Source organism: Mustela nivalis, assembly GCF_964662115.1.
Source record: "Mustela nivalis genome assembly, chromosome: 1".
Taxonomy (NCBI): Eukaryota; Metazoa; Chordata; class Mammalia; order Carnivora; family Mustelidae; genus Mustela; species Mustela nivalis.
In genome coordinates, this window is record NC_139020.1 from 154,640,550 (window position 1) to 154,653,314 (window position 12,765).

Sequence of the window (12,765 nt, forward strand, 5' to 3'; positions counted from 1 at the left end):
TTTAATTTCCTCTCTATGAAGCTAAAGGATCACAAAATTATACTACTTTATCTCTTAACTTTGTTTATATAATATCAGCTATTAGACCTCTTTCAGTTTTTTTCTCTTTCAGTTCTAAATTGTAGCCAACTTTATATTTTTTTCACCAATTTATAATTTTGAATAGTTTAATTTTATTTTCAACTCAACATCAGTTTTTTGTCCCCACATTACATAATTAAAATTTATAAAATATTTCAAACATGCAAAAGTATATATATATAATGTCTGTGTTGGTTATAAAGCTTTATATCTGTTTTAAAAACATTTCAGATTCGTTAATGAATCACTGATTACTTGTCTTTCTTTTTAAGTAGTGGAAGGTTTTCAGACCTAGAAAAATGTAGCTCCTGTAGAAGAAGATTTACTACTTAAATCTGTGTCTTAGAGGTGCTATTTTATTGGGCAAAGGAAATAGAATAGATGTAGTTAAAAATAAATATGATGCAATGAAATTTTATTATGAAGGAATAAAAGCAAACTATGGGCTATAATATGGCTAAACCTCAGAACATTGTGCTAAGTGAAATAAGACAGACATAATAGAGTGCATGCATTTTATTTATATGAAGGATCCGGAAAAGGCAAATTGATGGGGACCGAAAGTAGGTCAGTGGTCACCTAGGGCTGGGTGTGGGAGCAGGAATTAAATGTAAATGCGCACAAGAGAACTTTCTGAGTTGATGAAAATGTTCTAAAACTAGATTGTAGTGATGTTTGCTGGAAACATCATCATCTAGAAATCATCCAGTTGTATACTTAAGAGTGGGTGAATTTAGTGGGATATGAATTACACCTCAAAAAAGTTGTTATAAACAATAAGGCCTAGTAGAAATATTTGACTTCCATTTGAAATAGATGTATTCAAGAGAGGTAGGGATGTGGCAGTAAACTACACAAAAACTACTTTGAAAATGTCACCCTGGGAGGCTCTGCTTGCCCATCAGTAGACCTGCCTCCTTTTCCACTCAACTAAGCAGCACTGTGTGTATGTTTCTGTTACAGCTGTTTCCAACAACTGATCCCGTGGGTACTTTACTCCAAGTTCCAGAACAGATTACTGCTCATCTACCTCACCCAGCTGGGCACATGCCTGCACAGCCAACTCAAGTCTCTCCCCCACCCCCAGCAGAGCCAGCAAAAACAGCTCAGGTAAAGCAGGAGTGCACTTCAGTGGCCGGTCTTCTGGGTAGAGGAAGAAAGCAGAAATTGGTGTGGAGCAGTGCCTTATGTAACAAGGTTGATGTTGTGGTAGTTTTTAAAACAAGTTAGAAATTCTGTTTTAACAGTTTTCAGTGTATGCAGGTAAGAGAACTTTTCAAGGATCATACAGACTTTTAAGCAGCAAAATAAGTTAACAATGGAAACATTCCAAATATCAGGAATTTGGGGAGTTGGTTTTTTTGTAGTTATGTATTATAATCTGTGAATGCCCATCATCAGTCACACACAGACATCATTAGCTCCTCATACACTGAAAGTAGTCAAGGGAAGGAGGGCAGTGGCCTCCTTGTCTGTGAATTGCTCCTTGTCTTCCCTCAGGAAACTTAAATACTGTGCATAACACATGATGTGAGGTTTCCAGAGTCTGTTTATTTATTAAATATTAGAAACTTCATTTTTTTGTTCTAACATTTTAGATTAAAAGACGTAAAGATGGGGGCACCTGGGTGGCTCAGTGGGTTAAAGCCTCTGCCTTCGGCTCAGGTCATGATGCCAGGGTCCTGGGCTTGAGCCTCACATCGGGCTCCCTGCCCAGTAGGGAGCCTGCTTCTCCCTCTGCCTGCCTCTCTGCCTACTTGTGCTCTCTGTCTCTTCTGTCAAATCAATAAATCAATAAATCTTGGGGCGGGGGGGAGAAAGAGAAGGAAAGGAAGAGGAAGGAAGGGAAGTAAAGGAAGGGAAAGGAAAAAGAAAGAAAGAAGTAAAGATGAAGTTCTCTGATTTTTTCCTTTTGCATTGTGGTGGTGATCTGCCTTTGGAGGCCACCACTCTGAGAGCTTCCAGTTAGTCATGGTGTTGGCTTCATGTAGTTTTTTCATCAGACCCAAGCTTTCCATTTCTTTCCTTCATATCTGAAAAGATACAGTTGTCTTAGGAAAACTGATGGAAAGATTGGATTTACTTTATAAACTACTTAAATAGCACACAGGGGATAGCTTACAATGCAGAAAGGATTAATTTACCCATTAAAAGATCTGGAATCTCAGGCTGGGTGGATTCCTAAGGGGCAGGCAATTTTAGAGCCTATGTTGTATATTGCTACATTGGCAATTTGCTATACTGGCAGATTTAAAGGAAAGAACCCCAATTTTAGTGTCTTTCACCCTTGTGGATGGAAAGAGGGATCTGACTAAACAAAATATAAATGTGGCTGTGTATGGAATTTCATGTGGGTTTGAGAATTCTCTTTTTAATTGTGCTTGCCTCAGGTTGACATTCAGCTCTTGCTGCTGTCTCAGAGTGCATGTCCTGCCACAGCAGGGAATGTCCCAGCCACTGGTCTGGGTCTGGCCTCACCGAGAGTGAAGGAAATTGCTGCCATGTGGACATTTCCTCTGCTGATGACCATTAGTCACCTTCATGCTTAGTAGTCCAGACTCTGACTTTATACCTTTCGATGTTTTTTAGGCTCTGCCTTCAGGAGCAGGCTCACAAGAAACCAAGATCCCAATCAGCCTAGTACTCAGATTAAGGTAAGTAAACATCTTCTCTTTGTTTTCTGCATACTCTAAATGTGCTATTTTCTCTTTGAAAGGGACTCTTTTTTTTTTTAATAGTCTGTGCATGAGAGTAACTGGATAAGATTGTGTGCCCCCCCAGTATCAAGTGCCGGGCATCGCAGGGGTATTGTTTCCCTCAGAAGTAAGAGCTACAGAGCCCCTGGGTGGCATAGTCAGTTGAGCGTCTGATTCTTGGTTTTATCTCAGGGTTGTGAGGTCAAGCCCTATATCGGGCTCCACACTCACTGCCTAACATTCTCTCTTCTGCTCCTCCCAAATAAATAAATAAATAAAATCTTAAAAAAAAAAAAAAAGTAATAGCAACATTGCAAGGACCTGGATGTTAACACATTCTCTTAGCTGTTTTCCCACTAGTCGTTTTCAGTACAGCTAGTTTAGGTTCTGTAATTGAGTATGGTCTGTAACTGGGGAATAGTTTTTAGGGGAATAGCACTGGTTGGCTTATCTGAAGATTAGGTTTGTAATTTACCATATATCATGGACTCTGCAATCAACTGACCCAAAAATGGAGAGCTTTCTGATTGTGATAGATGATATTAAGGCCTTGTTCTTAAAAGATGAAAGGAAAACCCTCTGAGAATATATCTGGTCTTTTTGTTTTACAGCAGGTGTTCTGAATTTGTGGTTCTTGGTGGGGTTTATAGCCAGGCTCTGACGGATTGCTCACAGAAGTGCCATAAGTGGCAGTCTGTTCGTTCTGACCCTCTCCTCTTGGAGGTAGTTGGGTTAGGATTGCAGAGCTTTCTTGTTAGACTAGCAGTGGCTGTTGTATTGTTCTAATTGGGTCTCGTTCTGTTTGTGAAATTAAAAGTATCACCTGAGACAACTCAGACTTTCATTACTACTAACATTTTTTAAAAGGGTTTCCTTAAATTACCATGGACTAATTCCTCTTCCCACATAAAATTCCTAATCTTCTTCTCAATATGACCATAATCAGGGATAGAAGCAGGGAGATCTTTTTTGAGAATGTTTTGATTCTACCACCCGGAGCGAAGAAACTGTGCCATCAATGTGAAGAAAGCAGATTGGGTTACCTTTCCTTTACAAAAGCCTAGTCAATATACCTAGTCTCATCACAGATAATTTTGGATTCATTAAAGTGTCTTGATAATCTTGTCCAATTCTGATTGTGCAAAAAGAATACCATTTGTCTCTTTTAAAAACTTTTTTTTTTTATCATGTAGCAGCTACTAGTACAAAAATTATATTTGACCTGTGCTTCAGGAAGTTAGAGAAGATACTTACTTGTAAGTGATACAACTAGCTTTTTGAGAGAGTGGTTTTTTAGTGGGCTGTGTTCCAGACTTATTTATGGAAGAAGAAACTATATTCTCTCTCTCACTGATGAAGACTCTGAGCTGAAACCACTAGAAGAGATGGTAAACATATTTAGTCCAGTTGAGTGTCTTGCTGTCTCTGAAGGATTTGTGCTTAGCATGCCAGCTAAATCACTAAAATGATGCTGAATGTTTAATCTTTTTATTCAGCTTTCAGAAAGAATGGATTGACCAATTATGTATCAAGAAGACTATATCACACTGTTGGTTATTGTGGCAGGATACCAAGTAAAGAGTGAATAAAACGCCTCACTTATTAGTCAGATCTAGGTTGGAAGCTGATTTGCATTATGTACTTAGCACAGGTTAAAGACACTTCGGGTGGTATACATGCAAAAGTATAAATCTGTATACAGGTACAAAGAGAAGGCAGTCGAAGGGGAAAATCATTTGGGCATAGGTTGTGTTAGAGATGGGTAACTACATTCTAAACACAACTTCAGGAATATTTTCAAGTATCCATCAGGTAGACCTAACCCTCTCCATTGTTTAGATAAAGTGGATTTGGGTCCTTAGTGATCAAGCATGTCTGCCTTTCCATATAGTATTCTAAATGCCCACCTTTAACCAGAACCTCCAGGGAGCCTGGTTAATCTCAGTATATGGTTTGCTGAGTGATTACAATAACTGTCCCTCACCAGGCACACATTTAAATCTCTGGAGCCATGTATTAACTCTGCTGCCAGTATGGGTCTAACTCCTTTTCTCATCTTTTCCTTCCCCCTCATTGTCCGAACTCCTGTGGAATTTGGGGGAGCATCATGTATTTCATTTTGTGAGGCTGCCAAGACTGAGCACGTGTAGTGGGCAGGGCATTCTTCTGGGAGAGCCTGGGGTGGGAGTAAGGAGGAGAAGGGTATCCTCTATTTTTTTTTTTTTTTAATGCTGCCACATATTTTTTAAAAAAAATTTTAATTCCAGTATTAAAATAATTTAATTCCGGTTAACATTTGGTGTTAGTTTCAAGTATATAATATAGGGAATCAATAATTCTGTATATAGTACTCAGTGCTCAAGATAAGTGTACTCTTAATCACCATCTATTTCTCGGTCCTCCTTCCCACCTCCCCTCAGGGAACCATCAGTTTGTATAGTTAAGAGTCTGTTTTTTGGTTTGTCTCTTTTCTCCTTTGTTCATTTGTTTTGTTTCTTAAATTCCACATAGGAGTGAAATCATATGGTTTTTGTCCATCTCTGACTAAGTTCCCTTAGCATTATACTCTGTAACTCTGTTCAAATTGTTGTAGATGGCAAGAGTTCATTCTTTTTTATGGCTGAGTAATATTCCATTGTATATACACATATCTTATCCATTCATCAATCGATGGATACTTGGGTTGCTTCTATATCTTGGCTATTGTAAATAATGCAACAGGAAACATAGGGGTGCCTATATTCCTTTCAATCAGTGTGTTTCTGTTCTTTGGGTAAATACCAGTAGTGTAATTATTGGATCATATGGTTAATCTATTTTTAACTTTTTGAGGACTTTCCACGCTGTTTTCCATGGAGGCTACACCAGTTTGCATTCCCATCAACAGTGCACAAGAGTTCTATTTCTCCACATCCTCGTCAACACATGTTGTTTCTTGTGTTGTTGATTCTAACCATTCTGACAAGAGGAAGGTGATATCTCATTGTAGTTTTGACTTATAGTTCCCTGATGATTAGTGATATTTAGCATCTTTACATGTGTCTTTTGGCCATCTGGATGTCTTCTTGGGAAAAATGTCTGTTTATGTCTTCTGCCCATTTTTAAATTGGATTATTTGGGGGTTTTTGGTGTTGAATTGTGTAAGTCCTTTGTATTATTTTGGATACTAATCTTTTTATCCTGTATCATTTAAATTATACTTTCCTGTGCACATACATTTTCCTCTTAGTTTATATGATATCTTAATGGGACTAAGGATGGAAGTAGGCGTCTAAGAATCTCAAGGGGTGCCCGGGTGGCTCAGTGGGTTAAGCCTCTGCCTTTGGCTCAGGTCAGGATCTCAGGGTCCTGGGATCAAGCCCTGCATCGTCTCTCTGCTCAGCGGGGAGCCTGCTTCCCCATCTCTCTCTCTGCCTGCCTCTCTGCCTACTTGTAATCTCTGTCTGTCAAATAAATAAATAAAATCTTTAAAAAAAAATAAAAAGAATCTCCTCAAAAGCCTGAGGGCATTTTGTTTTTGTTTTTTTCTTACTTTGTGCGAAGGTAGTTTTTTTTCCCCATTTAAAGTATAGTGCTATATTAGTTTGGGTGTATATAATATAATGATTTCAGCAGTTCTGTGCATTACTCAGTGTTCCTCACAATAAGTGTAGTGTTAGCATGAGGTTTCTATATTGACTACTGGAGGACATAAATTAAAAGGGTTGTAGGACAGTTAGATGGTCACTCTGAGTAGTTTGCTCTGAGCCCTGCAGTGTGAGTTCATTAGGATAAGTCATAGGATCTATGGAAATAGAATGGTTTTTCTTGAGGCACGGCTTTCCTGTTGTATGTTGGCAGAGTCAGTATGCATAAATCCAGAAATTTATTTTACACATTCCCTTTTCTTTTGTAGGAATTCAAAAAAAGAACTAAATGATATTCGATTTGAGTTTACTCCTGGGAGAGGTAAGCCATCAAAAACATTGAAAACAAAATAACGTGGGGCACCTGGGTGGCTCAGTGGGTTAAGCCGCTGCCTTCGGCTCAGGTCATGGTCTCGAGTCTCTGCTCGGCAGGGAGCCTGCTTCCTCCTCTCTCTCTCTCTGCCTGCCTCTCTGCCTACTTGTGATCTCTCTCTCTGTCAAATAAATAAATAAAATCTTTAAAAAAAAAAAAAAGAAAGAAAACAAAATAACGTCTAATTTATTTAATGAAATGTGATGTTTTTGTCCTTTAGATATATTTTACTTTTAAAAGATGATGAAAATGTCCCTGGTTTAAAGGGTGTGGGTGGCATATGAATAAAATAAAAACTCAATTTATTTACTACTAACCTCACTTGTAAAACTAGTATAATACAAACAGTAATGAATGTAGCTCTAATTTACTGCCTACCATAGTAGGCCAGGCATTGTGCTAAGCTTTCTATCATTAAGTTCTCAGAATTCCCCTGAGGAAGATTATTGTCCCCTTTGTGTAGATGATGAAACAAGGCTTAGAGTGAGGGGAGGTAAGTTGTTGTTCACACAGTCGGAAGAGGTGCCTCTGGAATTCATATCCACACTTGTCAGGGTGCAGAGTTCTTGCTCTCAGTACTGAACATGGTTGTACTTCTCCATGACAGTATAGAAGAAACAAGGCTTCTAGCCTCCTCTCTTCCCAGGCTGAAGTGGAGTCCTGTCAGGCATAGTTTCTGGCCATGAACTTCTCCCTGGGATGAGACTTCTTGCCTTTGTTACTCAAGCGTTCAGACTGGGGAGGTGGCCAGCAGCCAGCACATTCATCCTGTGTGCAGTTCTCATTCTTCATGCTGTCTCAGTATCATCAGCAACTAAGTATGAAAGAGGACGGAAGCCAGGTGTGCAGAGGTGTATCCATTTCACTGTTTAAAACCAGGAAGAGTCCCATTTCAAGGAACTAATTCAAGTTGCTGGTCATCAGCACAAATGTGTGCCCACCCACCCACCCCCAGAGGTCCTCCTGTTCTTTCAGGCTGTGTTCAGGCCTCAGGAAGCAGCAGCACTGACTCGGTTGGAGAGGAGATCAGTTAGGAATGCTGTGTCCCTGTCTTTTCATTTCTATTACAACCATTGATCAGATTATATGATGTAAAATCACTAGATATGAAGAAAAGCCCACCAGAATAAAAAAGAAAATGATGTTAGCAACAAACTTGGGATGTGATCTCTGAAGAGAAGAGATTACAATTTGTTCTTTCAAGATGTGCTTGAAAAGAAATCATTCCATTATACTAGCCTTGAAGATGTTGCACACACATCGCATCTCAGAGCTGGTGGGGTTTGGGGCCAGGGCTGCCCTCACAATGGGACTTTTCCTCTGTAGCATCACTGTTAGTGCAAGTTATCTTTACAGTGAGTTGATACTGGCCATCTGGTTGCTAGAGGTTCTGTGCTCTAGCTACACCTAAGAGAATCTCCCACTTGAGGTAACCCCAGTGGTAGGAGAAACCTTTGTGTGGAAGGAAGACTCCACCCCCACCCCCGCCTCTTTGGTTTTGTGAATTTAGCAGCTAGCTTGGGCCTGCCAGTGCCAACATCTGCTCTAGGAGTTCACAGTAACGTGCATGCACAAGAAATGGAGCACCTTCTTTTTTTTCCTCGCAGATACAGCGGAGGGTGTATCTCAGGAACTCATTTCTGCTGGCCTTGTCGATGGAAGGGATTTAGTAATAGGTAACTACTTTGTACTCTGCCCTGCACCCTGGTGTCTCTGTCTTTGTATTTAGGACCTAGAAAACAGGCTTTGATTCCACTGAGCGGATCTCACGGGTCTTGGAGGGTCTTGGCATTGCTGAAATACAGGTATTGGTAATAGTTCCTCACAAAAAAGAAAATCTCATTTCAGAGTTCACTTTCTGACTTCCTGTGACAGTAGGTGAAAGCTGGGAGACTCTAGTAGAATTGATGATGTAATCACAAGTTAAAGTATACTTAGCCATATCCAGTTCATTTTGGAGGGTGAAACTATGCTCTTAACAGAGCAAGAAAGAAGTAAGCAAAACTTGTTAGAGGCTTATTTCTAGAATAAGCAGAAAGTAAGAAAAGGTATAATCGGCCCATGTGTACATGTTATTGAAGGAAAAGACCATTGTCTAGGGCCATTCAGCAGAGTTTTTCTGTAAAGGACCAGTTAGTAAATAGTTTAGGCTTGTGGGCCATTCATGGTCTTTAAACTATTCTTAGCCCACAGCCAGACTAGAAATAGGCTGCAGGCCAGAGTTCAGCAGCTCCCAGGATAGGGCTTTCTGGCCCGTGAGTAGACATATCCTTCCTCTTTGACCTGTGTGTCTTGCCCCATTTAACATAGCATCTTAAAGAAAGTTACTTTGAGCATGATTCGAGATTTATTTGTGCTACTTAGAGTTGAGTTTAAAAGATAATTTTTGTTTGGGGAGTGAGTTATCATTCCACTTCCATTTTGGTTGAACATAGAAGATTCTGAGCTATCATTTAGGTTTTTAAAATATGGTAGGAAATGGATTTACTTAGCTTCTTAATACTTTCTGTTTGTATGATTACAGTGGCAGCGAATTTGCAGAAAATTGTGGAAGAACCTCAGTCAAATCGATCTGTCACTTTCAAACTGGTACTTATTTCTTCCTCTTTATTAAACTGTCCTTACATAGCAGCAGCTTCTGTAGACCAGCTTGTATATTCCCTGAGTGCTGAGAATATTAAAATATGGTGGATTGTGTTCATTTAGCCTCCCTAAGACCTTAGGCCAGTGTCTCCTTTTGAGTGGCTTCCCTCTGTTCTCCCTCCAGGAAGCCTCCTACCCTAGGCCCTTGACTCTTAAGAGAGTATTTCCAGTCTGACTCCAGCTTTGTACCCAGGCCCCACCTTTTCTGGAAGAGACACCTTCATTTGCATCTTCATATCCCAGGGACCTGTACCCTGCTGTCTTCCTCCCCATAGTCCTTATATCAGTTTTAATTGCTACGTGCAGTTTTGTTTACAAATAACCACAGCTTCTCATTTTGTTTGGTTCTTAGGCATCTGGTGTCGAAGGCTCGGATATTCCTGATGATGGTAAACTAATAGGATTTGCCCAGCTCAGCATCAGCTAAACCACAGCCTTGAAAGAGGCGGCCTAAGGAGATTCCACACATGCGTATCTCTGTTGCTTCTGTTGGCCTAAACCCACTACTGCCAAAGAACCCAGCAACAAACCTCCCGGCTAGGAGCTTTAGAGGTCTTTCTTTATGTTCTTCCTGCCATCATTCCCCCCTTTTCCCACAGGGAAAGAAAAGTTGGATCACCAGTGGCCAGCATCCCTTTAAAGACTTCCGTTAGTAAACTTACTGCACATGTCCCCTGTCTTTCTCCAGCTGAGAAGGGGACTGTGCCTCAAGGCTCAGGAGGGAGATCTGGCAGCTCATCTTGCCTTACTCCAATGATGGCGCTGGGTGGAAAGTAGCAGCTATATTGGGCTTCCTCATCCTGCCTGTTCTCCCACACCTGACAGGATGTGGGCATCTTGGGATATATCTTCACCACTGAAGTAGCAATTAAAAGTTGATTGTTTATCTGGAGCCCAGAGAATTTAATTTAGTAATTTTTTTTTTTAAGCTGATGTGAATTTGAGCAACCTTTGTTAGGAAAAAGCACAGCCTCAGAAAGAGGCAGCCTAAACTGTGTTATTATTGTTTTGTTCATGTTTCTAAGCGTTTTGCTGAAGCTGCTCTCAGGCACCCCTCTTCATCACTCCCTCCAGAAAGGGTTGCTAGCCTTAACTTCAGCTGGTGCAAAACATCTGACTGTAGTCGAACTTCAGCCATCAGATCCTAAAAAGTGGAACTTTGGACTGTTTTTAGTGAAAACATCAAGTAATGGCTTCTAAAAGTGAATTTCCCCAGCAGTGGTTTTGAACAGGAAGAATAATAACATATCATTTTGGAAGTATTTATTTTCAAATCTTAAAAAATTCAATTGAAGAAAAACTGCTCCTCAATCCTCCCATGAAAATTTGCCTGGCCTCCACGTCATAAGGAAATGCAAGGCTGAGCTTTCTACAGCAATAAAGGAGACTCACCAGGCCAGCGAGGCCTACCTTCTGGCCCTGTCCTGCACTGACCCTTTGGAGGGGCTCCACACTTCTGTGCGCTGAACCTGACCCAGGATGGAAAGTGAAACCACATGTGCCGAGACTTTTAGGATTTTTGAGTAGACAGTGTTCATTTGATTTTCAATAGAAATAATATAAATTATTCTTTAGGTTTAAAAACGAGCACTCATAATGCAATATGTGAGTAATCGGTGGGGCCGATTTTCTTTCCTACTGTTTCATAGTCAACCTCTGTCTAACTGCAAGTAGCCCTAACAGTTTTTGTCTAAGAAAGGGACACTCAGTCTGGCCTTAAAACGACACATGAAGATGGGCTTTAGCACCATGGAAAGGGGAGAGCTGCCTCTTACAGAATCACGCAAGCCCTTTCCAGTACTGTTGGTCTGTGAATAACGAGATCGCTTCACCTAGTTGTTTCTTGGAATATCTCTGGAAGCTTTCCCCACAACTGAGTTGTTGCAGCTCTTGTTTGGTTCTGAGCTTGTTGTTTTAGTCATGGGCTTCCTTTCCCTGCCCTAGGTACAGAGGCATACTGGAAAAGGAGTGGATATGGGGGAGAAGGATGGGATGGGTTTGGAGTGGCCGTTGGGAGGAAAGTAGATGAGAGGATCAGACACCAAAGTCCAGGGTCCCAGCAGGATTGGTAAAAAGTGGGAGGCCTGCCAAGCCTAGAGAGGGAAAAGATTGATAGTTTGCTGGAAGAATACTTAGCTTTTCTTTTTCTTCTTTTTTTTTCTTTTTTCTTTTTTTAAATTTTTTTTAGAGGGATGGGAATAACATGAAAAGGAGATAGTGTCCCTTTGGCACAAGGCTAGTGGCTTACCTTTGAGTATGTATTTTTGTCTCAGTCAAGCCATCATCATCTACATATTGATAAATCCGGAGGTGGTGGCCTCACTCTGTTCTAGCATTCTGTTTGGAAGTGGTCTGGAGCCCAGGCAGGAGGTGAGCAGCAGCCCATTGCCGTGTTCAGTTTCCCCAGCCAGCCATGACTTTTAAACTGCAGTGGGACAAGGATACCAATAGAAGTGGCCTAGGGTTTTCTCTTTCTTTTCAGTTCATTTTTTGCCCTGCTGGGAATTAGGAGTCAGACACCAAGACCCAGGACAGTGTTATTTCTTCTGCATGATGTATGGTGGACTCCCTTTGCTGACTTTCGCAGCGATGCTGAGAGAATACGTGAACAGAAACTTCCCAGGATGGACAGCACGTAACCTAGTGAGTGACCTTGCTCCTTTCAAGGAGCAGTGGTCCAGGGTACACCTCTGTCTCTAGGTCTTTAGGATCCCTTGGTCCCTGGGGGTAGGGACTAATTTAGCACAAGGTAACATGTGCCAATGCTGTTTGTGAAATGTATGGTCTTATTCAATATGACTAATGGATTTCTTTGGGTTTTTTGCTTAAGTTTTGAACCAAATCCTAGAGCCAGCTGATACTATTTAATAATCTGAGGATAGAATAATGGTGTATCAGTAAATGGAGGTTCCTCCTTATGATGTATTCTAGATTATGGAAGATGTAAAATATTTGACCTTCCCTTCTCCCTTTTTTTGACTTTGTATTTTGCTGCATGTTTCCTTCATTTTTAATCAATAAAGAGTAAATTGTCTGTGGCAGTGTAAGGATTCTTTACTTCAGTGCTTGCTGGTGGGGAGCATGAGGAGTGGGTCAGAAAGTCACTACTAACTGGAGGAAAAACTGGAGGAGTGGGTCAGGGAGTCACTACACAAATGGATGAAAAAGTGGGCTAAAGCTAAAAAAATGTGTGTATTGACCTACAAATTATCTAGAACAGCTGAAAATCATTGTACAAGTGGGGAAACTGAAATCTCAAAAGGGAGAGATAAGATATGGCCAGGGAAATTTCATAGCACGGGGCACAGAACTCCTTGTACTGTTGTTTCTGTTTGATTCTCCTTAT

At 40.6% G+C, this 12,765-nt stretch overlaps 1 protein-coding gene across 4 annotated transcripts in view; it reads left to right on the forward strand.

Moving 5' to 3' along the window:
• Positions 1–12,450, forward strand: part of OXSR1 (oxidative stress responsive kinase 1) — a 100,590-nt gene extending 88,140 nt beyond the window's left edge. For all 4 annotated transcript variants that reach the window (XM_082745772.1, XM_082745771.1, XM_082745773.1 and 1 more), the window contains 6 exons: positions 1,045–1,191; positions 2,671–2,735; positions 6,673–6,725; positions 8,384–8,452; positions 9,301–9,365; positions 9,772–12,450. In XM_082745772.1, coding sequence (XP_082601898.1) covers positions 1,045–1,191; positions 2,671–2,735; positions 6,673–6,725; positions 8,384–8,452; positions 9,301–9,365; positions 9,772–9,846 — 474 coding nt within the window. In that variant the 3' untranslated portion in view covers positions 9,847–12,450. The remainder of the gene's footprint in view (positions 1–1,044; positions 1,192–2,670; positions 2,736–6,672; positions 6,726–8,383; positions 8,453–9,300; positions 9,366–9,771) is intronic.
• Positions 12,451–12,765: the final 315 nt, after the last annotated feature.